Below are 23,673 nucleotides of genomic sequence, written 5' to 3'. Positions count from 1 at the left end.
TGAAAGGAACAGCATATTTATTTATAGAAGTTGGAAGACGTAGATGACACCTATAGCATCTTCAAAATAATTTGGGAATTGTGACTCTAATTTCTTTTCCCATTTTCCACTGTTTTCGAAATCTTTTATCAAAGATCGCATTGATTCGGAATATCCTGGAACATCATATTGTTTTTTCATTGTCATAACAATATTTCCACCTGCAAAACAAAAAAAAACAACATTTAAAACAAACTTAAGGAGGGTCGCGGGTATAAAGTTTTCAGAAAAAAACATTTATTTTTCATTTCAAGTTTTATCAATTACCTTTAGAAGTTGTTACTTTATCATATATGGTACACAAATCATTCCAAAAATCAATTCTTGTTGGCCATTTAAAATGTAGATATCATTAAAAAAAGCCCCAAATTGTCTCCCTTTGTTGCAAAAATGCTTTTTTTAGCATTAAAATTGAAATATCTTTTTTAACTCATCGGTGACCTATATTTTTTATTGTTGTTTTCGAATAACCTGTACATAAACTAAATAATTGTATAATTTAAGCGATTTCTGTAATTTAGTTATTTTTTTTATTTCGATATTTAATTTACCTCTATTTCTCCTATTAGTTCATTCAACAGAAAAAAAAGGGACATAAACAAAGATGTATGCTTGTTTCGAAGGCAGATTGTGAGCGTAAGTGAACGGTGACACATTTTTTTTTCATTTCATTTTTCTATTAAGTAAAAGATAAAGTTCATTTATAGAAAAATATAGCGAAATCCTATATTAAATTAAAATCAAAGTACTGAAGTACTGAACATCGGATGACCGCAGGTTCTTGTGGATGGTCAAAAGCACATGTCACAGAAACAGTTCACATCTCTATACCTGAAACTGGGGTTAATTTACAGAGATATTTTTTCTGATACAAGTTCGTGCTTGGATGATGAATAAATGACAGGAAATACAACCTCACCGTAATAACTATTATATTGTTGTGCAAGAAATCAGTATACCTTGGACTATTATACTTATATAATAATAGTCGTAGAGAATACACTGGTTTGTTGTTATATATAGTCTAGTGAAAAGCTAGAAGGTTTTGACTTTATATCAATAAAAGACTTAAGCAGGAAATCATTTTTAATATATTTTATATTTCACAAGGAGACAACAAGTTTACCAGGCTAAAGTTGGGGATAATTATGGATTATCCCCTGGTAGTGTTTATAACTGGGCACTAATTACTTTTATTGATTTAATTTTAACAATTTTCATAATTAATTTAAATTAACCATTCAGTTAAAACATTTCACCTTTCGAGACGCTAATGTTGAAAAATGGGACAGAAATAAAATATCTTACAAGACATAAACATGTAAAAAATAAATATATATTTCAGCTTACTAAAAATATTTTCATAGTGTTACTTTGACATCATTTCTTAAAACTAAGTCCCACACATAATTGTTGATTTGATATGTGTCATCCTCATGCGATACGAGAAGTTTTCATGTCGCTAAATAGTCTTCTTGTCGCTAAAATTATTCTTCTTGTCCGTTCTTGACGCTTCTTGTCGCTAAAATGCTTCTTGTCGTTATTAGTGAGACCGCTATTTTTAGATTACAGGTAGTCATTTACACTACACCGTCACGGTGTATAAACCTGTGTAGTGATTTTGATTTTACGATAAATTTATGAATGAACGATAATTTTATGAATGAACAAGAGCACCTGACCTCTTTCTTAAACACCAATTAAACATATAAAACCGTATTTAATAAGATATAATTCAGTCAAATTTTCTCCAAGCTAAATCAACAACTGAAATGATTCCATATTTTGTTGAAACATCGTACAACCGGAGAACAGAAATCGCAGGTATGAAAATGCACTTTTTTCACTGGTGTTGAAAACCCAAAACTAATTTGACTAATTTATGCATGACGGAAATTTAAGCGATAACAATACATCGGAGTGACCTCAAGGTCATCCTCTGTAAAAATTATTTAGACCCGCGAGCCCCCTTAAGTCTAATACTACACATAATTAACATTTTTCGCAATTCAAAAATATTTTGATCGTCAGGAACCAAAGGTTATAATAAATTGGAAATTTTGTTATATTTATTGATGATCTAAAAGAAATTGATACATGTATTGAAAAGAAGAGGCGGAAGTTAACAAAGGGCTTTCAAAACTCATCGGTAGGCGTGAGTCTTAAAATCATGGTAAAAAAAAAACCTGAAAAACAAAAAGACAAGCAACAGTCTACCAAAAAACTAAAAAATGAGCATAATCAACCCCTATAAATTCCAGGAGTGATTTCAGATGCATACGAAGGTTAGGCAGTCCTGATTTATTGATGATCTAAAATATCATTACTGTTGTGAAAATCCATGGATGGTACCAGCAGGATTCGAACCCCCAATCTCGGGATCTGAAGGCAGCGCTCTAACCAATTGAGCAAAAAAATATCTTACCTAACTCAACTAGCTATACTACCTTTATATCTCCAGGTCTACAACAGTACTTTCGAACAGATCAATGTGCTATTTCCGAACTCTTCGTTGTTAACAAAAATGTGAGACCCTAGCATGCCCCTATTAATGGTATCAACTGGTTCGAACGGGCATCTAATAACAAATTTGATAACGACATTTAGAGGGTTACTGCTCACAAGGAAGCTATTAAACCAAGAGTTCCAAATGGTGAAGTTGAAATCATCCCTTCGTAAATTTTACGGACTCCATCACGAGTTGGTTGACCGTTATGGAATAACCGTTTCACAAATGATATCGGATATGTTCCTTACGTCGTAACTACAATCCCCTTCCCTTTCGTGAATGTGACCTACCGAGTTAGACTATTTACCGGATTTGTAATCACATAAGCAACACGACGGGTGCCACATGTGGAGCAGGATCTGCTTACCCTTCGGGAGCACCTGAGATCACCCCTAGTTTTTGGTGGGGTTCGTGTTGTTTATTCTTTAGTTTTCTATGTTGTGTCGTGTGTGCTATTGTTTTTCTGTTTGTCTTTTTCGTTTTTGGCCATGGCGTTGTCAGTTTGTTTTATATTTATGAGTTTGACTGTCCCTTTGGTATCTTTCGTCCCTCTTTTAGTAACAAATAGAGCTCAAGACTATTGCGGTTAGTAAATTAATGATTGTTCACGAATGTGTGCTTCGTACGCAAACGAACTTGAACATTGAACAATCGTCATTAACAAGAATGAAATATATGCAACAAAAAGTAAAATAAAAAAAACAACTTAACTTCGAGGAAAATTCAAAAAGAAAGTCTCTAATCAAATGGCAAAATCAAAGCTCACACACATCACGCAAATGAATAACAACTGTCAAATTCCCGACTTGATACAGATATTTATTACAAACTATCAATGTTGCATACAATATCCTAAATATATAACTTATTTTACCTTTTTTCGCAAAACGCAGAAAATTATGAAGAGAGTCAACAGGAATGTGACCTGGAGCCAGGCAACCACATGTGCAAACACAATCATAAAAACCTGCAAAAAATACAAATTATACGAGTATCGTTATTGCTGTTGACTAGTAAAAGCTTATATAGTAAAGCACATAAACTAGACGACCTTAGCATTCAAACATGTTGAAGTACATTTTAAAATAAAAATAAGATCACAGAAACACCCCCTTTTTTATCGCAAAATCACAAGAATTGTAGTAATCTTAAAAGTTAATAGATAAGTTTCTGTAGCTTAGGCAATGATGCTTTTTTTTTTTATGAAAACGTGTTAAGTCTACAATTCATAGAATACAGCTTGTCACATAAAAAAAATCAATCAAGTGACTTGATGGTGGATGGTCAGTCATTCATTTCTACATTGTCTTTTTATTTGCTACTATTTCTCTTTTCTATAATGTGTTAACCCGTAATTATTAAAGTTTATGTTCTAGCCCCCACCAAAACCACCATCATACATTTCTTGTAGTATTGCCTTATTATTCTCTATTCTGCCAACACCACCAAGACCCTCGTAAACAGAGATCCAATTAGAAGAAAACACTCCTAGATATCTATGATTGCGTTTGGTTACTGTATCACTGGCGTATACCTGCCCGTCACGTCACTCTACTGTACTGTGTGTATACATATAATACATGAGGGATTGCGGTGGGGTTCACAGAATACAACATAATGGATTCATACTGCAGAAAATAGACCCCCAAACAAAGTAAAATATGCAAAAAATAGAGAATAATGGGGTGCTGGTATATATTTTAGGAATGTAGAAAATAACCTAAAATATAAAGCATACAAAAAATGAAGGAACCCATCTGAACCCTCAGTCATCATACCATTTGCATCGATCAATGTATCTTTCTTTAAATAGTGATTGTAGTAGTTTCTGTAAAGGTTCTTCTGTCTTGCGCTCGCCAACATTCCACTTGCTGGTTCAAGTGCATCGATTTTGCTGAATCCATATTTACGTAGCTGAAGAAATTTCAATTTCAAAATTTATATTATTGAAAAGACTGCGTTTGGATAACATCTCCACTGAAAATAATGTGATGTTGTGCTATGAGGCACTTATTTAATGACCAGAACTTTGGAATTAAAAGTTGGAATACATTTTATTTAATTCAGCACAAAACTAGTGTTTTACTGACTACTGTCTTTGCTTAAAGTATTCTTTTATAAGAGCCATTTCTAATAATCACTTACCAGTAATTCATTTTTATTATTATATAATAGAAAAAAAAACGGTGATGTGGTAAGATAGTTAACTATCCAAGTCCAAAGAATTGATTGTTCGTGTTTTTAAGAGCCATTTTGGATTATTTCGTGGCGGTCAGTTTTCATTGGCGGATGAAACCGGAGTGCCTGAAGAAAACTACCGACCTTCCATAGGAAAACTGACAATCCTAGACAATTAAGATTGGAGTCGAGAGCACCCATACGGGCGGTTTTCACAACCTGAGTATTGGCTGGCTAGTGATTACACTAGTATAACTATTTAGACCACATGTCCACCGAGTTCAAAGAAAGAAGATGTTAACTTCCTGTTGCAATACATTGGAGTTTAATAAGTTCTTTTTTGTTTTTCCTTATCTGTTAGTTGTCTTAAAAATACCTGTTCTCCAACTAACCCTGTTCCAGCACCTATATCCAACAATTGAATCGTGTCCCTCTCAGATTTGTCATATAAAGAGGCTATAGTCTTTGCTGTAACTGCTGGTCCAATGTACGCTTGTGCTGAAACCGACTGTTCATCGGAAAAACATATTCAAGTACTTTGTCACAAAAGTTATTTTTTTCAAATATAAATACTCTTACGTGTATTATGATAAAAATATACACAGTGTAAGATAATCTATTGCCATATTACTGTATGCATTGTTTTTACAGCTGATTCAGAACACAAACTTTACTTTAATAATGAAACTTTCCTATAGAATTTAGTAACACATTATTCTGTAAGCACCAAATGCACCGGACTGATGTAGAAACTTTTTGAATTCGTCCAAATGAAGTTTGAAAGAGCTTAACATATTAAGAGATTATGATTTCCCCTAATTTGTGAAGACCTAACGATGACCTATAGTAACGTAAATTGACTACGGACTAAAATGTAGCCTTGTAACGGGTCAACGACGACCCCGGAAAGATTTGTTGCATGCCTTCGTAACGTGCATAGAGCCTAATGCTCCTTCTAAATGAGGTATATGGTTAGCGTCAAGAGTAAAACTTGTATCCCACGTCAATTGAACTTTGTTTGATAGTTGTTTAATTGGCATCGCAACTTATAAAGAAGGGACATTATACAACAATGCTGAAGTATTGAGGTTTGGAGTAACTCGTTACTGATGTAATGGTATTAGTTGCTGTAGCGATTCCGGTAATCATTTAAGGCATCACTTAATGTTGACCTCAGAATAACGAATTCTAAGAATTTCCTTGTCCAATTTGGCATATAGATAAACAGTTCCTATTTAAATGCTTAACCTGCTCCCTACTATCGTAGACAGAATACAATACTGACTCGAGTTTGATGTTATTTTTATATATACATATATTTATATCCATACACTACCTGGTCATATCCGTTCTGTCCCCATTCATCATAGATTTTGACTGCTGTGTCTGATGTCACTTTTCCTACCAAAATTTCCTTCAATCTCTCATTAAAATGATCTAAAACAAAAGAGGAAATTTATAAAACATTTTATGTTATATTTATATGTAGCACTATCAAAGGTAACGGCATTTTCAATACGAAGTGTATTCATTTGAGCAAACGCTTACAAGCCAAGTAATCGTTATTTGTCTGCCATTGCTGGATATCACACAGGTTCTCGTAACATTTTGACGTCATAAAACAAAATATCGGACGCCACAATGGAAAAGTGATTGTTGTATGCGTCAAAAGTTCAAGCGGCCGCGTCAGTCGGGATTAGCGATAAGGTGTATGATGTTATCACGAAAAAGGGACGAAAGATACCAGAGGGACAGGCAAACTCATAGATTGAAAATAAACTGACAATGCCATGGCCAAAAATAAAAAAAAAGACAAACAGACAAAAGATAATACAGAAAACAAAACATAGAAAACTAAAGACAAAGCGACACGAACACCACCACAAACTTTTTAAATAAATTGATTGAGCTATTGTCAGGATTAACTTTGAAAAATGCGTGTGTTATACTACTTTTATTGAGTTTCTTCTGTTTCAATAAAAAAAAGACTTTTTGGAGACTGAACATTTTATACCAATGTGCTTACTAGACAGGTTAAAGAAGGTTGCTCACATTATTTGCACAAGCAAAACGTAACTATATTGTAGCGTTATGCGTTATTAAAATGTAAACATGAATAGCAAACAATTTCACCAATCCCTTGTTGTGGGTCGGATTAAACTTGAAGTTAGGTTCGATAGTTTGTGTTGCATTGGAGACCGCATTGTTATATTTTTAACCTTCTCGGTATATACATCGGAGTTTGCTTTTTTTTCATTTTATGTTGATCGAATATAAAATTTGATGAAAATGATGCGGGTAGCAATTGTTTCATGTTTTTAAAAACAACCCATAACTGGTAATGATGGCTATACTCATCACTGACTATACTACTATACTATCCTGTAAGCATTGGGGTTATAAGTTAGAATATGATCGGCTTTGAAAAGCAGATCGTGCTAGACTCCGTTTGAATTGACAAATATTTCAGTTTTACTGCCGAAAGACAGCACAAGGCCAACAACAAAACCCAACTATCAAATTTCAAAATCCGTATAACTCAAATAAAAAAACTAAGGGAATTTAAAAAAAATACTTTTTTAAACTGTCGATTACGGAGTACGGATTCAAAATTAAAACTTCTTTAATTACACAATTCTACAAAGGTTTACCAGTTTCTCCAAGAGGGTGCCATGTCTTGCTTTCTTCAGTTTTATAGCAATATATATGCAAAAGTAATGGTATCAAATGGAAAGAATTATGATTAATGACTAACCCGTTCATCTGGGGTTAGAGATGTTTCATAATTCGGGATTGTTCTTATATCGGGGTCCGGGATGGCAAGGTTTTATTATTGGCATTTCCGAACCCCTCCTGCCCCCTCTTCAAATAAGGTGTCATTGCCGATAAAAACGTCCCTAAATGACCATACCTAACTGCCATCGAAGACCCCGCCGCTGTTTTGATAGACTAATATCATTATCAACCCTTTTATAAACATGATTTGTGAACTAAATTGGTTATCAGGGCTTCATACATTAAAAGGGGATTTTTAATTAATGCTGTAACATATGAATTAGAAAATTGTGGAATAAAGACACACACACATTAATGATTTTCACCAATCATTATAAGCATGTGTGTGCATTAAATGCGTACAGCCGTCGTATTATACTGCAATCTACCCGATTTCGTGTATTAAAAGTTGGCAATAAGCGATATGAATGCTGTTGCGATAGACTTGTATCATAATTAAATCATTTTCTCAACATTGTGAAATAAATTGGTAAATAGGGTTACTCTTGAACTTCATACTTTATGAGGGGACTCTAAGTTAATGCTCTATGAAAAGCAAAGCATCTCAAAATTGTGGGAAAAAAGCCCACAAACACCCTCGATTTTCACCAAGCAATATTTTTACGTCAACCGTCGTATTAAACTTCATTCGACCCGATTTAGTTTTTGGAGAAAGTTAGTAATAAGCGATATGACTCTTGTTTCGATAGACTTATATCACAGTTGACATTTCTAACCATGATTTGTGAAGTAAATTGGTTATTAGGGTTACTCTTGAACTACATACATTAAGATAAATGCTAAACGATATGATTGGTGAAACATCTGCATTTTATTTTATTTCAATTCCGGATATGTGTCTCACAACAATCGACATTTTTCTGGCTACAAGTTGTAATCCCTTCCATTTTTGGCATTTTAGCAATGGTTATTTCAAATGATTTTAACGCGTGATTTCCTTTTTAATTTAGAATTTGTAAAGCTGTGGATTATTTATGTTGTAAGGTATTTTGTTGTTTAGACGTGTTAATTAGATTTCACTGAGAAATTTTCAATCATTGCAGGGTGCGTTTGGCTTATACATGTATGTGTGTTCGATTTATTGATTATTCAATAAAAAGGAAAATTAAAGATTATGTATCCTTGTGTGTTGATTCAGTGCTAGTAACCATTTGGAAATTTGATAGAAAATCCACAGCCTTTCCTCGGCGTACTCTAATATTTGGCAATTCGGTTCTTAATGGAAAGAGGATTATTGCAAGCAGTGCTAGCAATTTTTTTCCGAAATAAAACGAGCTTATAAATTGTTTTAAACAAACATAAATATGGAGCATTTAAGAACACTTTCTAGGGGTGCGCTCGACATGCTATAAATATTTGTCACTGCACGTTAAGCAAACAAAACAAACATTCGCATTAATTTGCATTTGTTTTAAAATTTCGGTTATCATAATTTAAAGTTAAATAACAATACCGAACTCCGAGGAAAGTTCTACACGGAAATTCCTTAAGCAAATGACAAAATAATAAGCTCGAACATATGAAGCAAAACTCATGGATAACAACTGTGACAGTCATATTCCATACTTGGTCCATGCATGTTCGTACATGTATGTAGACAATGTTGGATTAAAGATTAACTAGCATAACCTCTCACCTGTATGACAATCGCCTAAAATTACATTGTATTTTTACAATCTTTTTGTTACATGATAGTATATATATATTATTTTATCTTAGTAGTGGAGTAACGTCCCTTTATATTCCGTATAAGGTAGTGGGGAGGCGGGGCTTATTCCATACACGGTTAGTAGTGGTGTTACGTCTCTTTATAAAAACAAAACGGTATACTGAGAAAAAATCGTAAAGGTTTCAACAGACGACGAAAGTGATGATTAAGATTGAAATAAATTCATAAAACACATTTGAACCTAACAAGTTGTTATTGTTGGTATCTGTTTTTGTAGGATCAATGGAAGTAGTTTCTTAATGCCAACAGTATTGAGGACTTGCTCATTTTGATAGGTCACTAGTCTAATTTGCACACTAAATATAGTCGGTAAGATAAACTCGTTACATAGTGTGCTAGTGACCTAATACGGTATATATGGGGCCAGTAAATTCCATATGGGGATTCGAAATTCGCTCTCACCCCATATGGAATTTACTGACCCTATATATACCGTATTAGGTCACTAGCACACTATGTAAATAATAATACATGATAGTATTTATGTAAACTCGTTCATATATAACACTCGATACTTAAATCATCATTACTTCTCTGGAATGATATTAGATAATAATTCAAATATAGCTTATGATTGAGTCAACAAAGATCGTATCAAAAAAAAATCAAGAATAGGGAAAAAAAGAGGGGGAAAATATGGAAAAGGTGGTGAAAATTTTGTTACTTTCATTTTCAATATTAAAAAATCATTTAAAACGTTTTGCTAACTTATATATTTATTAGTACTGTATGTGCATAATTCAATCTGACTCCTCTGATGAGGATGATTCAGAGGATGAAGAGTCCTGTAATATTTTTTGTTTCTTTTTTACCAAATGTTTCAATTCTTCGTTTTTTATTTCTTCGTTTTCTTTTATTAATTCTCTTGTCGATTTTCCCTTTCCTGGTTTCATTGTCTTCTTTTTCTTGGGTCTCATCTGCTCACATTTTTTTGCTACTTCCCTAGCCCAGTGAAGCCAAACATTGTCCGCATACTCGACATCAACTAAAATGGATGAGGCAGAAGGTCTTGGCATTGGTGTCGATATTCAAGGCATCATGGTGGATTAGACTGGTTCTGGAAGATCATCACTAGATAGAATGAAATTCAAAACAGTGTGGCTGTGGCCATTGGTTGACACATTGAATTCATCCATTGACTGGGACAATTTACGCGAACGTTTGTCTGTAACGACCACTGATAGACATTTAAACTGTGGGGTCACCAAAGGTTTCTTAACGCCTTTAATTATAAAATAATTCCAAAAAATAATCAGGAATAACCTTTATGTTTTGATTTATATAATTGGTATGAATCAAAACATCGTGTTATTTCTGATTAATTTTTCGAATTACTTTATTAAGGTGTTGAGAACCTTTGGTGACCCAATAGTTTAAGTGTCTTTAAAAGTACATAGTGAGCAGTGATCGTTACATACAAACGTTCACCTAAATTGTCCCAGCCAATGGATGAATTTAATATGTCAATCAATAGCCACAGCCACACTGTTTTGAATTTCATTCTAAATTCTTCTCTGATCAAATGATTTGCTCAGATGAAATACTCTTGACATTTCTTCTGCAGTTTCATCTTCAAGGGGTCAGATTGGCTGGAACACGTAGTTTAAGTGGATTTTAAGTGAAATCACGAGAAAGCGAGATATTGACTCCGGATATCCTAAATCTTTCATGGTTTTGTTTGTTAAATGTATTTTGTGTATGTTTATATTATTTTTCACAAACTTATTGTTCAGAGTTTATATGACAATAAATATTTGAATTGCATTGAATTGAATTTAACTGTTACTGCATTGTCTTACCATAGATTTAATTAGTTAGAGTTAATCTATGGCTCTATATGAGATGTTAATATAAACATCTACATTGTAATGTTAAAATCGTTGAATCATAAAATACACACATAATACACACACATAATACACAAACAGATACATACACAATCAGACATATTTCTTACCTGTCATGTTTTTATCACACTATTTAAGGCCGGGTTCACATTTAGCCGGGGTCCCACTAATCTTCATCTACTGCAAATCTGTTTACAAAACATTTATTTTACTCAACATTTTCAATGCACATTAGTTTCTGATAAAAAAAGTTTTCATCTGTACATCAGTTTTCGATTACCTGTACATGAGAATTATTTACAAGGGTAAAACGCAAGAATTGTTACCCTCTTAATAGACATTTGCGGAAACTGTCATACCCTACGATTAGGATTACAATTACACTTACAGGTAGCATGTAAATCTTGGGCTTTCTCAAAGTGTAAAAATAAACCGTCGATCCAAAACAATGTTACGATAGTGATGTTTTTCTGTTAGTTGAACAACGATTTTTTTTCTAATATTGCAGCAATGTGTTAATATCAATTATTGTATACGGTGTTATCCAGGTTGAAAATGCTGTAATTGTTCGAGGTGTGATAGAATAAACTAACATTATTTTTAAAATAAATTTAACACGAGTCACAAAAAATATCGCAATTGTCGTTGCAGTAGCTAGATTGGAGGGGGAGGACAGGGGTAAGGGAGACAGGGAGAAAGGGGGTAGGAGAAAGGAGAAAGGGGGTGGGAGAAAGGAGAAAGAGGGTAGGAGAAAGGAGAGGAAGGCTGGGAGAAAGGAGAAAAAGTTGGAGAAAGGAGAAAAAATAAAATATCTCTCCTTTTAAATTTTTTTCTAATATTTCAAGAAAAAAATATCTCAAAAGGAGATGTTTTATTCTAATGGGAGAATGGAGAACGGGGGTAGGAGAAAGGAGAAGAGGGGTGGGAGAAGGGAGAAGGGTACCCCCCTGTCCTCCCCCTCAGATTGGGACAATTGCTAGAAAATGTCTCTCTTTTATTTTGTTTTTAAAGAGAAAAGGGAAATACAGCGGACGGGTGGTTTTGAGCTTTTTTATTCTTCATGAAATTTGACTTGCCGTTCGGTATAATTTTTAATTTTTTAATTTTTTTCTTGAATAGGACAAAACACTTCTGTCTACGAATTTGGTTTCAATAGAAAAAAATCACAACTATCCTAGAAAAAAACCAAAATCAAAACAGTTATCAACGAACTTCTCTATGTTGGAAATATATTTTAGACTGTTCGCCAGACTCAGTTGAAATGTAAGAATAGGTGTACTCAAATAGTTAAAACCTTGCTATATTTGTTTTCAACAGCAACAAACAAAAAATGACAAAAGAGTTCCAAGTTGTTTTTCTTTTATGCAATTATTATAATAAAGATCTTGGGAATCATTAAGTATGGACGGTTTTTTTCGTGATGTCGATAATTATCCCCCATGAACATGGGTGGGACTGGTATGCTCGAAACATGTGCTTTTATCCCTGTTCCGAGACTGGTACTATTTTCATGAAATTGTTATATAGATTATAGAGTGCACTGACAACGCAGGGGTCGATCCAGCAATTTTATAAAGGGGATTCCAACCCAAGATAAAAAGGAGGGTCCGACCATATGTCCCTATTCAAAAGCATTGATCGACAAGAAAAGGGGTGTTTCAACCCCCGGAACAGCCCGTGATCTCTCACTACGACATTGTTCATTTCAACACAAAGTTTATACGTAAATCTATTCAATTAATTGTTAGGGATAAAAAAAATGCAAAAGTGTAGCAGGCGAGAAGAAATTGTTAGAACAAAAATGTGTCAATAGTACACGGATGCCCCGTCCGCACTATCATTTTCTATGTTCAGTGTACCGTGGGATAAAAACTCTCATTTCATTTGACATTAGAATTAGAAAGATCATATCATAAGGAACATGTGTATTAAGTTTCAAGCTGATTGGACTTCAACTTCATCAAACACAACCTCGACCTAAAAACGTAACCTGAAGCGGGACAGACGGACGAACGGACGCACAGACAAGAAAATATAATGCCCATAAATGAGGCATACAAATCAGAATCTACTTAAGTCGGCAAGGCAACAGTTGCGGATACAAAGTTGTAATCGTGCATAACAAAAACGACACCAACATTAATTTTTCAAATTAAATAGTTTGTTGAGTATCCTCTGAACAATATTTTTGCTAGTTTTCGTATACTAACCATTCCTTTAAAAGTATCCTGTTTCGCGGGGAAAGTTTATTGCTCCAGCTGATAATATATATATCATACATCTAAATCCTTGATCATCCTTGTCTTCAAATATTCGGCTTTGTGCGGTCCTGATAGTAAATCCAGAAAAGCGCTTCAGAAACATGAAATGTTAACGTGTTGCTTACATCTTTTCTTCTTTTTTTTTTTTTTTTTTTATAGAAAACACCATTTGCTATTTTGTATCTGTATTGTGTTTTTTTGGTGTATTTTGAGATGACCCTTTGTTTTAGTCACCTGTAATCGTAAGTCTAAAGTGTAATCCTAGGTATAGACCTAGTTTCCGCAAATGTCTAATAGTGAACCACGAAACAAAACATGTTGAACTTCTTAGTATTGAATCACAAACAAAGGGCCAAATTTACTGTAGCAAAATATTGCCTTCAGGAAAGTGAGTTCAACTAGGAAAAAGATTTATGATCCATAGCAATTTAAATATACATTAATTATTTGTATAAATAGTAACAGTGATGAACCAACAATTTTAATTCACACGTAGTTCAAATTTAAAAATCGTATCTCTTTCGATATTTGAAAAGACAACATTTTTCATTGAATTTAGCACATTTTATTGTCATTGTATTGTAATCATTTTGAAATTTTTTGTTTTCGCTTTCATTTCGATAATTCTTTCGAACGGTCAACCCATTTTCCTCTTTTATATAATTATTGTCAGATGGCGGCTCTAATCCTTTGCTAACATTCTCTTGTAATACTTCCTAACGGACTCTTATCTATACTATTAAACGAGAAGACCTCATTTTGGGTGTCGCTTCTCCTCCTTCGAAAATAAATTGATCATTGTGACTATATGTCCTATAGGTACCATGCATAGTCGCATTTGTCATCCATTCTTATGATTATTCAGTTTTGGTTATTTTGGGAGAAAAACGGAAAAAAAGAAGTCCGGATATGTGTCCGTCATCACTCCGGCTTTTATTCATAGACAACTTCCTCTTCCGTTTATATTTCCAGAAGTTTGGTAAATTTACATTACATACCCTATATTATCTTGTTTTTTTTAGGATTCATGAATCGTTATATAAGAATGTTGTCCCAAGTGTAAGCAACGACCCAGGCTATGTGAAAATAAACATAATCATTCCATTCTTATGATTATTCAGATTGAGTTATTTTGGGAGAAAAACGACAAAAAGGAATCCGGATATGATTCCGTCATCGGACTGACTTTTAGTCATAGATAAGACTTCCGGTTTGAAACATGCACAAATACAACCAATGGTATTAAAGATAACAAAAATGAAAAATAAATAAGCCAATCAGAGCGTTCTCCCATATCATGGTGTTTAGATCGCAAGAACCACAACTATTATATCTCTTTATAGAGAACAATTATTTTTCGCGTCTATCTACATGTAAACTACGATTACACTACTTGAATATATAGAGACTCTCTGTATTCTTTCTACTGTTTTCTTTGAATGTTTACTATTTAAGGTAGATCATAAGTAAATATTTTTTGAGACAGAATTTTCTTATACTTAGCCAGAGTGAAGATTTTAATATGCTCTTTTCAAATATATAATAAAAAGGAGGGGTCACCGTGCTATTTTTCAAGCTATGAGTCGTTGAAAATTGCCTAAATTTGGTTAGATTGTTCATGGGAAAACACATTTGTGTGCATAAAAAAAAATCTATGAGATAGAATTTTGAAAAAAAATGTGAAAAGATAGGTTTTGTAATATGTTTTAAGAAAATAAAAAGAAAAGATGGTGTCACCGAACTTGTTTTCTTGCTACAAGTAAAAAGAAAAAAAATCCCTATCTGTCCAGTATAAATTTTTTACTAAAAGAGTTATCTTCCCTTAAATGGCTCGTTTGAAAAAAATGATTCTAAAAGCAAGAAAAATTATATTTGTTTAAATATTTTGGATTATACAATAAATTGCCAAGTTTTCGTTATATTATTAAACAGTCTAACCAATAAATTGCAAATCTGTCTTCAAATTTGCAGATTTAGGCAAATAAATAGACCGATTTTTTACTGTGATTGTTCAATCCAAGATGGCGGTATACCATGAATCTACCTTAAGGGGTCATACCAGTTGCATATATATTAAAAAAAAGTAAAACATGTGACACAAGTACAAACCAATCGAAAAATGGATAACAAAAATGAAAAATAAATAAGCCATTCAGAGCGTTCTCCATATCATGGTGTTTTTAGATCGCAAGAATCACAATTATTATACCTCCTTATAGAGGACAATTATTTTTCGCGTTTATCTATTATATGTAAACTACGATTATACTACTTTAATATATAGAGCCTCTCTGTATTCTCTCTACTGATTTTTTTGTATGTTTACTATTTAAGGGGTCATACCACTTGCATATATATTAAAATATTAGTAAAACATGCTCAACTTGACAGCTAAAACTACCTCGACCAAAAACTTTAACCGGAAGCGGGACAGACGGACGGACATATATATTAAAATCAGTGAAACATGCTCAACGTCATCTAAAACTACCTCGACCAAAAACTTTAACCGGAAGCGGGACAGATGGACGGACGGATAACCGAACGAACGAACGGACGGATGCACAGATTAGAAAACATAATGCCCATAAATGGGGCATAACAATTTATTGTTGAAAGGGAAAATAGTGATTTGTCACAAATGAAAGTAAGGTAGAGATTAGAGGCAGGCAGGACCTTTTTCGAGGCGTCGGGATCGGTGTTTTTAAGCTCGGGATTTGGGGATTGATCCTTACGGGATCCGGGAATATATTTTTCGATTTCGGGATTTCGGGATCAGGACCCCTTCGACCACCCCTCAAATAAGCCTTAGTCGGTCTTAGTCATTTATACATGATTCATATCGTACCATTGGCATGTAAATAAGGCTCTCAAAAGAAAAAGCACTGATAGGATTGTCCTAGAAGCATATTTTATTAGACTAATAATGGTCCATATATATAAGCAGTTACATTTATTTCATGTTTGAAACGGTGCAAATTTTTAATTTGATTTGTTTTTTACCAAAAGAAGCATTGTAACAAAGGAGAATAATAATTGTGGTCTGAGGCCAGACACTTGCAGTAAAACCTTCAATAACGTGGAATTAAAGAAAACATTTTGAAAGATTTTACCAAGCATCTAGTGTTTAATGGATCACTTTCCTAAGTAATGCGTTTTACCTCAATATTTCTGTTGTTGAGTTCACCTTGTTCATTTTTACACAGCCTCCCGGTATAATGTAATAACTTGTATCCTTTCGTATCAACCGAAATACCAAATACTCAAAGAGACAGCTTTACATCTTAAACAAAGTGAAGTAACTGTGATCAATTATAGGCTACAGTACGGCCTCGAATGTGTGTAAATACATGCATGTTTATATAACAACTAAATATGTGTGTTTGTACAATTTTAAGTATAACGGAGGACATTTCTGAAACTTATATACTGGTATACATCAAACCTTCCTCTTATTTTAGCAACATTTAAACATCCTTATACTTAATGTAGTAAGTCGAGTACACCCTATTAAGCTGGAAAATGATTCATAAGTTTTCAGGATGTGAATGTGTTGAAATATATTTGTGTTATTGAGAAAAATGCCACCTTCTAATGTATCGTAAATAGCTTTGAAATCACCACTAGAATACAGTGACATAAAGACTGATCATACAGTTTAAAAATATACAAGCGAGACTGATCGTACAGTGAGAAATTCAAACAAGTGTAATTTTCTTATTTCTGGCTTCAAAGATCTGGTTGAAACTTTTACCACCACTTGAAATATTCTTCATTTAGTTAATTAAGTCTGGTTTTTACGTTAATTTGTACACTAATAGGGTAAAAAGATTGTTTTTAGGTTCGCCGACTGATTTTTCTTAGTGATGCACTTGAACATTTCTTGATTAAGGCAAAGATACGAATAATGAATGTGCGGAATTTAATTCTAAACCATTTGAGAATATCGATGTCGGCTAAATTAATCATTAAGCAATGTACAGACGATCAACTTACCGTTTAATTCAGTATACCCTTCTAATTTAAAATGTGATCCAAAAAGTTCTCGCTTCGAAAATCGCGACTTCTGGATAGCGTACAGAATAGTATCTACACTGTGAATTATCCTTTTCAAAAATGTATGTAAATTGGAACTCAGTTTTACTAAAAAAAAAAATGCAACAGATATATCATGCTTTTCTTTGTAACGGGTGTTTGTTTGTGCTGTATCTGCACTCTTAGTAATTTATTTTTGTCATTGAGTTAATAGATTTCCATATTAGGTATTTAAACAGGATACAAAGTGACAAGTCTTGTAATGTGGTCTGACATTCTCCTTTTCCCCCCATATTTTGCTTTAGTATAGTAAGCCTTTGCTCTGTCAGACAGTTTTTCTACATCCTTGAAGTAAGTCTGTGTAAAATGATTTTCACTTGCAATTATGTTTTGCATTACTATTAGGAATTTGCATTAGTTCTTCACTGCTTCCTGTTACGTAACCGCATGTTAATTTCCTCATGTTTTATAGGAGTACAAAATCAAATATCGTATAATTATAACCAAAAAAAAATTTGAATAGACATGTGTGGCATGCGTATGCTTTATGCAAAAACTTTTTATTTATACCATTATTTTTCGCTATAATTGTTTAGAGATTTTACGTAAACATTGACTCGGTAATTTGTTTTGATATTACCATGATTATACTGAATGAGTCCAGAATTATTAACTATGATTTATAAATTATGTGTAAAATAAAATTGTAATAAAACTCGTACTGTATTGGCTAGCTGGTTCGTGGTTCTAACTGCCTCAGCAAATATAGTGAAGTGATCCGTGATGACTTATAGTGTCGATAGCTTCCCTTCGATGGTTCAAGGGAAAGGAAGTCCATGCACATTAAGTCCCATATCGTTGACATGGTTTCCACGTTGATTGGTAGGTGATTTCCTACGGACGCATCTTCCACATTCCTCTATTCGTGTCTGTATATTTTGCATTGGTGCAATTTATAATGCCAGTAAAAAATATCCTTGCCCAGTGATGTTTGATATCTCCCAGGATGTCCCATGTCACTGTGTATGGCTTCCAACAGATGGTACATGTTCTAATGGTGGTATCAATTGATATTTTCCCTCTTCATATACAACGGTAACACGATGAAGAAATCAGTCTTACAGCAAAAGATGGTTAAACTGCAAAACATGTGTGTTCGGTCAAATGTTTTTACCAGGTACATTGTAGGCTTTATGTTTTCAGAAATTTTGTAAAGTGCTAAAAATTCAGGTTCAAATTTACAAGTTGTTTTTTCATTTACGGCGACATTTTTAATGCCATGAGGGCATTTTCAATCTGTCTCTGTTCTCCTAATGTTAAGGATGTAAGCTTGCCATGTTTTGGGATTTTTGTCAGATTTTCGGAATACTCCGGTTTTTATGCCTTAAACAATTTTGCACATTGACCGCCAATTTTCTTGCTTATAATTATAAGGCATCTATTAAATTTGATATTTTCTAATAGTTTTTTAGAACTTTAACTTGTCAATGATAGAGCTATGAAAAATCAATTAAAATTTTCTTATCTCGAAAATAAGCATATTGACCTATATATATATATATATTTCACTTTTTGGTTCCTTTATCTTGTTTATTAAACCTCTATCAATATATACTAGTGTTATAAAACGCTTGTTATTTTGAAACTGAGTAGCGAGCTTCCTTAATACAGTTCCAAAAATGTCATTTATGTCAGACGGAAAGTGAATACAGCGCTAGCGTAAGGAAGAGATATTCAGAAACTTATGTTGAACGAAATAATCCGAGTATTGTATAAATTCCTTTCCAGTTTGGAAAAGAAATCCAGGCACTGCCATATCATCAATTTTGGTAGTATATACATGAATAAGATTGAATTATAGTTCATTTATAGTAGAAATGGTGACATGCTAGTACTTTTAAAAATATTGATGAATATGCATATGCTTGTCAGTTACACAAATATATACCGGTTCTCAGTGTAAAAAGCTGAACAATTATTCATATTCCTACATGTAATATATTAATCTAGCAAAATTCATTTGGAAGATAATACGAAGTTGAAAAGGCTACTAATGTTTTCACAAGAAAGACTTTTCTAGACATGTATATGAGGAAACCGTTCTTATGCATTTTTTCAAACCACTGTGCCGTTTCCCACAATACGGTTCGCAATTAGATGGTTCTGTATCTCCCGTAAAATATCATATGGTGCAACGAGGTTAAAAAGTTCCGAAGACATTTTCCAGGCAATAAGATACTATAAATTTCGCTAGCATTCCATTTATGGAAAGGAATTCAAAGTAAGTTAGTGTCTCATGGAGTAATGACATGATCTTTTACCAAGACTATCTACAATTTTCAAAATGTGAGAAATGACTTTCCCTAAATTTTGCGCTACTTTCACATTTCTTGATCGGTGAGAAAACTATTTCGCTTCTCTAGTGAAAAATCTGTTCTCGGCAAATGATTGGTCACAATTTTATTGTGACGTTAATTTTTCTTGGTTTCGTATGAGTTTTCCTATTGTGAAGTCATGAAAAAAGGCGGTCATGCCTCATGACGTCACATAAATCTTTGAAAAGAAAGGATAAAAATCATTAGAGAAACAGAATTCACCACTATAACTCATGTGTTACGATATTTCTTCAATAAAATTTAACTGTCTCGAGTGGATAAATATCGTAACACGCTTGTTGCAGTTGTGGAATCTATATGCTAAAATTTGAGAAATGACTGCCACATGTCGCACACAAAATCAAAAGTATGTGTTAGGAAAGCCTTAAATGCGTAGAACCAACGACAATTTGTCTCATCAAAAATAACTGAAAACTGGAAATAGGCATCCAACAGTAGAGGAAAAGGCTGAGAATAGGCTTCCAATGCCAATCACACAGTAAACCTCTTTCATGACCCTTTGTAATTGATTATTTCAATGTTTTAGATGGGCCTTCAAATGAATTTCATCTCTTTGACGTTTTGCTAATGCTTTATTGGAATTAGATCGATTTGGAAATTAGTGCTTACGTCCGGGGACAATTGTGGCTTCCAGTACGACAGAGTCACCGAAAATACCCTAATATTTATTTTGGTACACCGTAACGTAGACTTATATCAACCTTCATATCACCAGACTTAAATACACGTAAAGTATGTTTTAAAGTAATGAAAGGCTATTCGTGTAGCCATACGATTTACGCACGTGAATTGTCTTAAATGGCTATATGTGACGGTCTAGAACAAATTTCCGCTTCAAAGTCTTATTTCTATATTTCGTGGATGTGGTTATTTGTAAAAACACTTGGTTAGTACATCATATATATCCTGATAATGGATTCAACAAAAATTGTTCATGTAATTTATTTTGAAGGGGGAGGTACAGAGATCTACACAAAAAGTATTCAAAATATAATACTGAAAAAGAACCTCTTTCAACGGATTTTTATAGTTCGTTCTTATGTTGTAGTGTTTGTAACGAAGTAAGTTCTTTGGGAATTGTCAGGTGGCCAATGTCATACAAAACCAAATTAAAATATAAATTTAATTAACAAAACAAAATAAAGTAAATTCAACAAAAATGTAATATGAAATGAGAACACAAATGTAACTAAATAAACACACACGGAACAAAACAAAATGTCATGAAATAAACATAAATCAAACAAATTTCGGCCTGCACACTTTCCGCACACTGCCCGGATACGTTCCTCGTTGTACGTACTGTAGATGTAAATGATGAACTGGGTTGTTCCCCTTTAAATTTCTCTTTATAATTAAACGGACGAATTAACTAATTTTCACATATATCTGGTTGCTTCTAAATTGATTGAAGAGAACACTAAATTTGTATGAATAAATATAATGCTGAATAACAAACTATAACTGCTTTAAACTGCATAAATACTGCACGGACTTCTCGATTTCTCAACTAAAAATGTATATAATTTTACGGACTTTTTGCTCCAAATAAATAGAAACGGACTATAAATTTATCACCGCCTCCATGCGTTGTAACTCCAACCAATATATCACCGAGTTGTTACCATTTTTAACCCCGACACCATTAATTCATCGACACCATTATCTCCGACCAGTCGACAATTAGCAACGTGCCAACGCACACTAAAACCGGGCCTAAAAACCCCTGCAAAATAATAATTGAACCCAAAAATTACTTACGTTATCTATAAATATGAATAATATGGCAATTATCCGTACATTTGGACCGCGAGCAAGAAATATCATCTCGACAGCAAATTGACCTCAATGTACCATAAAATATAAGTACAATAACTTACCTGAGTGTTGTTTCAATTAGCCTTTGGACATCCATGTCCTGTCCTGACAATTATAATGTCCAAATTGCTATCTAAACCACAAACCCAACTGCACAAACGTGTGCTACTCTCAATGATCATGTGCCGACTGATTTGAGACTCACCTGTTAAATTTCAATAGGTGCGTAATCACGTGATAAACACGGTCTGCTTGACTAGATTACCGGTGTTAGTGAAAATAAGAGATAACATAAAATATAGTCCTAGGTGTAAAATAAATCATATAAATAATTAACTGAAGTTTGTTACAGTGTTACACCACTGTCCCAGGTTAGGAGAGTCCCACTAACATGTTTCACCCCGCCACATTATGTGTGCATGTGCCTGTTACAAGTCAGGGGCCTGTAATTTGTTGCATGTCGTTTGTTGATGTGTTACATATTTGTTTTTCGTTATTTTTTTTTATATAAATGTGGCCGTTAGTTTTGCTGTTTGAATTGTTTTACAATTTCGGGGCCTTTTATATTTGACTATTCGGTATTGGCGCTGTACATTATTGAAGGCCGTACGGTGAACTATAAGTGTTAATTTCTGTGTTATTTGGTCTCTAGCGGAGAGTTATCTCATTAGCAATCATACCACATCTTCATTATATTCAATATCATGCCCCGCCTAGTTAGACAAATGCAATTTAGCACTCGGCTTTTTATGACAGAACGATGACTTATCTACTCAATGACAAGTTTATATGAACAAGCCAAATAATTGAATTCCGCTGATTGCATAACACGATGTGCTACTCCCAACCCAATATACAAATGTAACTTGACAAGTTAATGGCTGTCTGTTAAAATTGTAAAGACCAAGCTTATCACTCCCAAACGATACAAGATTAATGGTTATGGAAACATGTATGCACTTGTCCTACGTCAGGAACCTGATGTTCAGTGGTTGTCGTCTGTTGGTGCGGTTTATAATAACCTTAAAGGTATCAATTTGTTCTGCACCAGATGCACATTTCGACAATACATGTCTCTTCAGTGATCTCGTGGCCAAAATATTTGCAATCCAAAGCTTATATAAATGATGAAGAGCTATAATAAAAAAAGGTCCAAAAAGTATAGTCAAATCCGTGAAAGAAATCAGAGCTTTGTATGAGGGAGATACATTCCTTAATTTATCGTTTTTTCTAACATTTTGTAACTAAATTTAAATAACACAAAAAAATCCGTATTTTCATGCCAGTACCGAAGTACTGGCTCCTGGGCTATAAGTGTTTCTAGTTTTAATATATATATTAGATCGTTGGTTTTCTGTTTAGAATGGTTTAACAATAGTCATTGTTGGGCCCTTTATAGTGTGCTGTTCAGTGTAAGCCGATGCTCCGTGTTGAAGACCTTACTTTGATCTATAATGGTTTACTTTTATAAATTATTAATTGGATGGAGAGTTGTCTCATTGGCAATAATACCAATCTTCTTATATCTATATCATGTGGATCGAAAAACCGATAGTAAGTGCTTGCTCCTTTGTTGTGAATCTTCAACATAAAAAAAAACCGATTTGTCATGTTTGTCGATTAGACAATGCTAAAGTGTAGCCTTGGTGATATATCATGTACATGTTTTCTTTTTATAGATTTATTTATTCTCAGTGATACCATTGTATCTCTCCTTTCTATTTTTATTTCTGGGAAGATATCTTTAAGTGACGTTTCTGTCTTGTTTAAGTGGCGATTTGATAAGTCAATCAAAATTAAAAGCATTGTTGATATCTTTATTTTGGTAAAGAGAAATCGGCCATGTTGGATCCTACTCTCCACATCCTGAAAGTCCAACACTGAAAATATACATGAAAGATGTGCATCAGTGTACATACACATGTTAGACTAGTCCATGCAGTATAAGTTGTCTTGTTCGTTTCTTTTCTGTGCTGATATGTCGAAACAACTAGTGTAATATCGATATATGCAAGACGGTTCCTTAACTTTTAAATGATGTTAGTTCCAGACTCGACGAGCTGAT

General features: G+C 33.6%; 2 protein-coding genes and 1 long non-coding RNA gene across 4 annotated transcripts in view; all 3 read right to left on the bottom strand.

Moving 5' to 3' along the window:
* Positions 1–11,451, bottom strand: LOC139527910 (methyltransferase-like protein 27). 2 transcript variants are annotated; one of them, XM_071323582.1, is made up of 6 exons: positions 11,209–11,451; positions 6,063–6,163; positions 5,103–5,234; positions 4,327–4,462; positions 3,423–3,515; positions 1–200 (listed from the first exon to the last, which is right to left on the bottom strand). In XM_071323582.1, the coding sequence occupies exons 1-6, from the start codon at positions 11,213–11,215 to the stop codon at positions 22–24; spliced, it is 648 nt and encodes a 215-aa protein (XP_071179683.1). In that variant the 5' UTR covers positions 11,216–11,451; the 3' UTR covers positions 1–21. The 2 variants fall into 2 exon arrangements, with proteins under 2 accessions (XP_071179683.1, XP_071179684.1); XM_071323583.1 differs by lacking the exon at positions 5,103–5,234.
* A 9,448-nt stretch (positions 11,452–20,899) lies between these two features.
* Positions 20,900–21,950, bottom strand: LOC139527908 (uncharacterized). Its single transcript, XR_011665487.1, has 2 exons — positions 21,671–21,950; positions 20,900–21,516 (listed from the first exon to the last, which is right to left on the bottom strand). It is a non-coding gene; the product is annotated as an uncharacterized lncRNA (long non-coding RNA).
* Positions 21,951–23,409: 1,459 nt separating this feature from the next.
* LOC139527907 (alpha-N-acetylgalactosamine-specific lectin-like) overlaps positions 23,410–23,673 on the bottom strand; it is a 40,324-nt gene continuing 40,060 nt past the window's right edge. Inside the window, exon 17 of the mRNA XM_071323581.1 lies at positions 23,410–23,488. Within this exon, the coding sequence (XP_071179682.1) occupies positions 23,461–23,488 (28 nt within the window). The 3' untranslated portion in view covers positions 23,410–23,460. The remainder of the gene's footprint in view (positions 23,489–23,673) is intronic.

This window comes from Mytilus edulis, chromosome 6 (genome assembly GCF_963676685.1).
Source record: "Mytilus edulis chromosome 6, xbMytEdul2.2, whole genome shotgun sequence".
Taxonomy (NCBI): Eukaryota; Metazoa; Mollusca; class Bivalvia; order Mytilida; family Mytilidae; genus Mytilus; species Mytilus edulis.
Note: the sequence above shows the minus strand (reverse complement) of the source record. Positions and strands in the feature narration are given on the sequence as shown.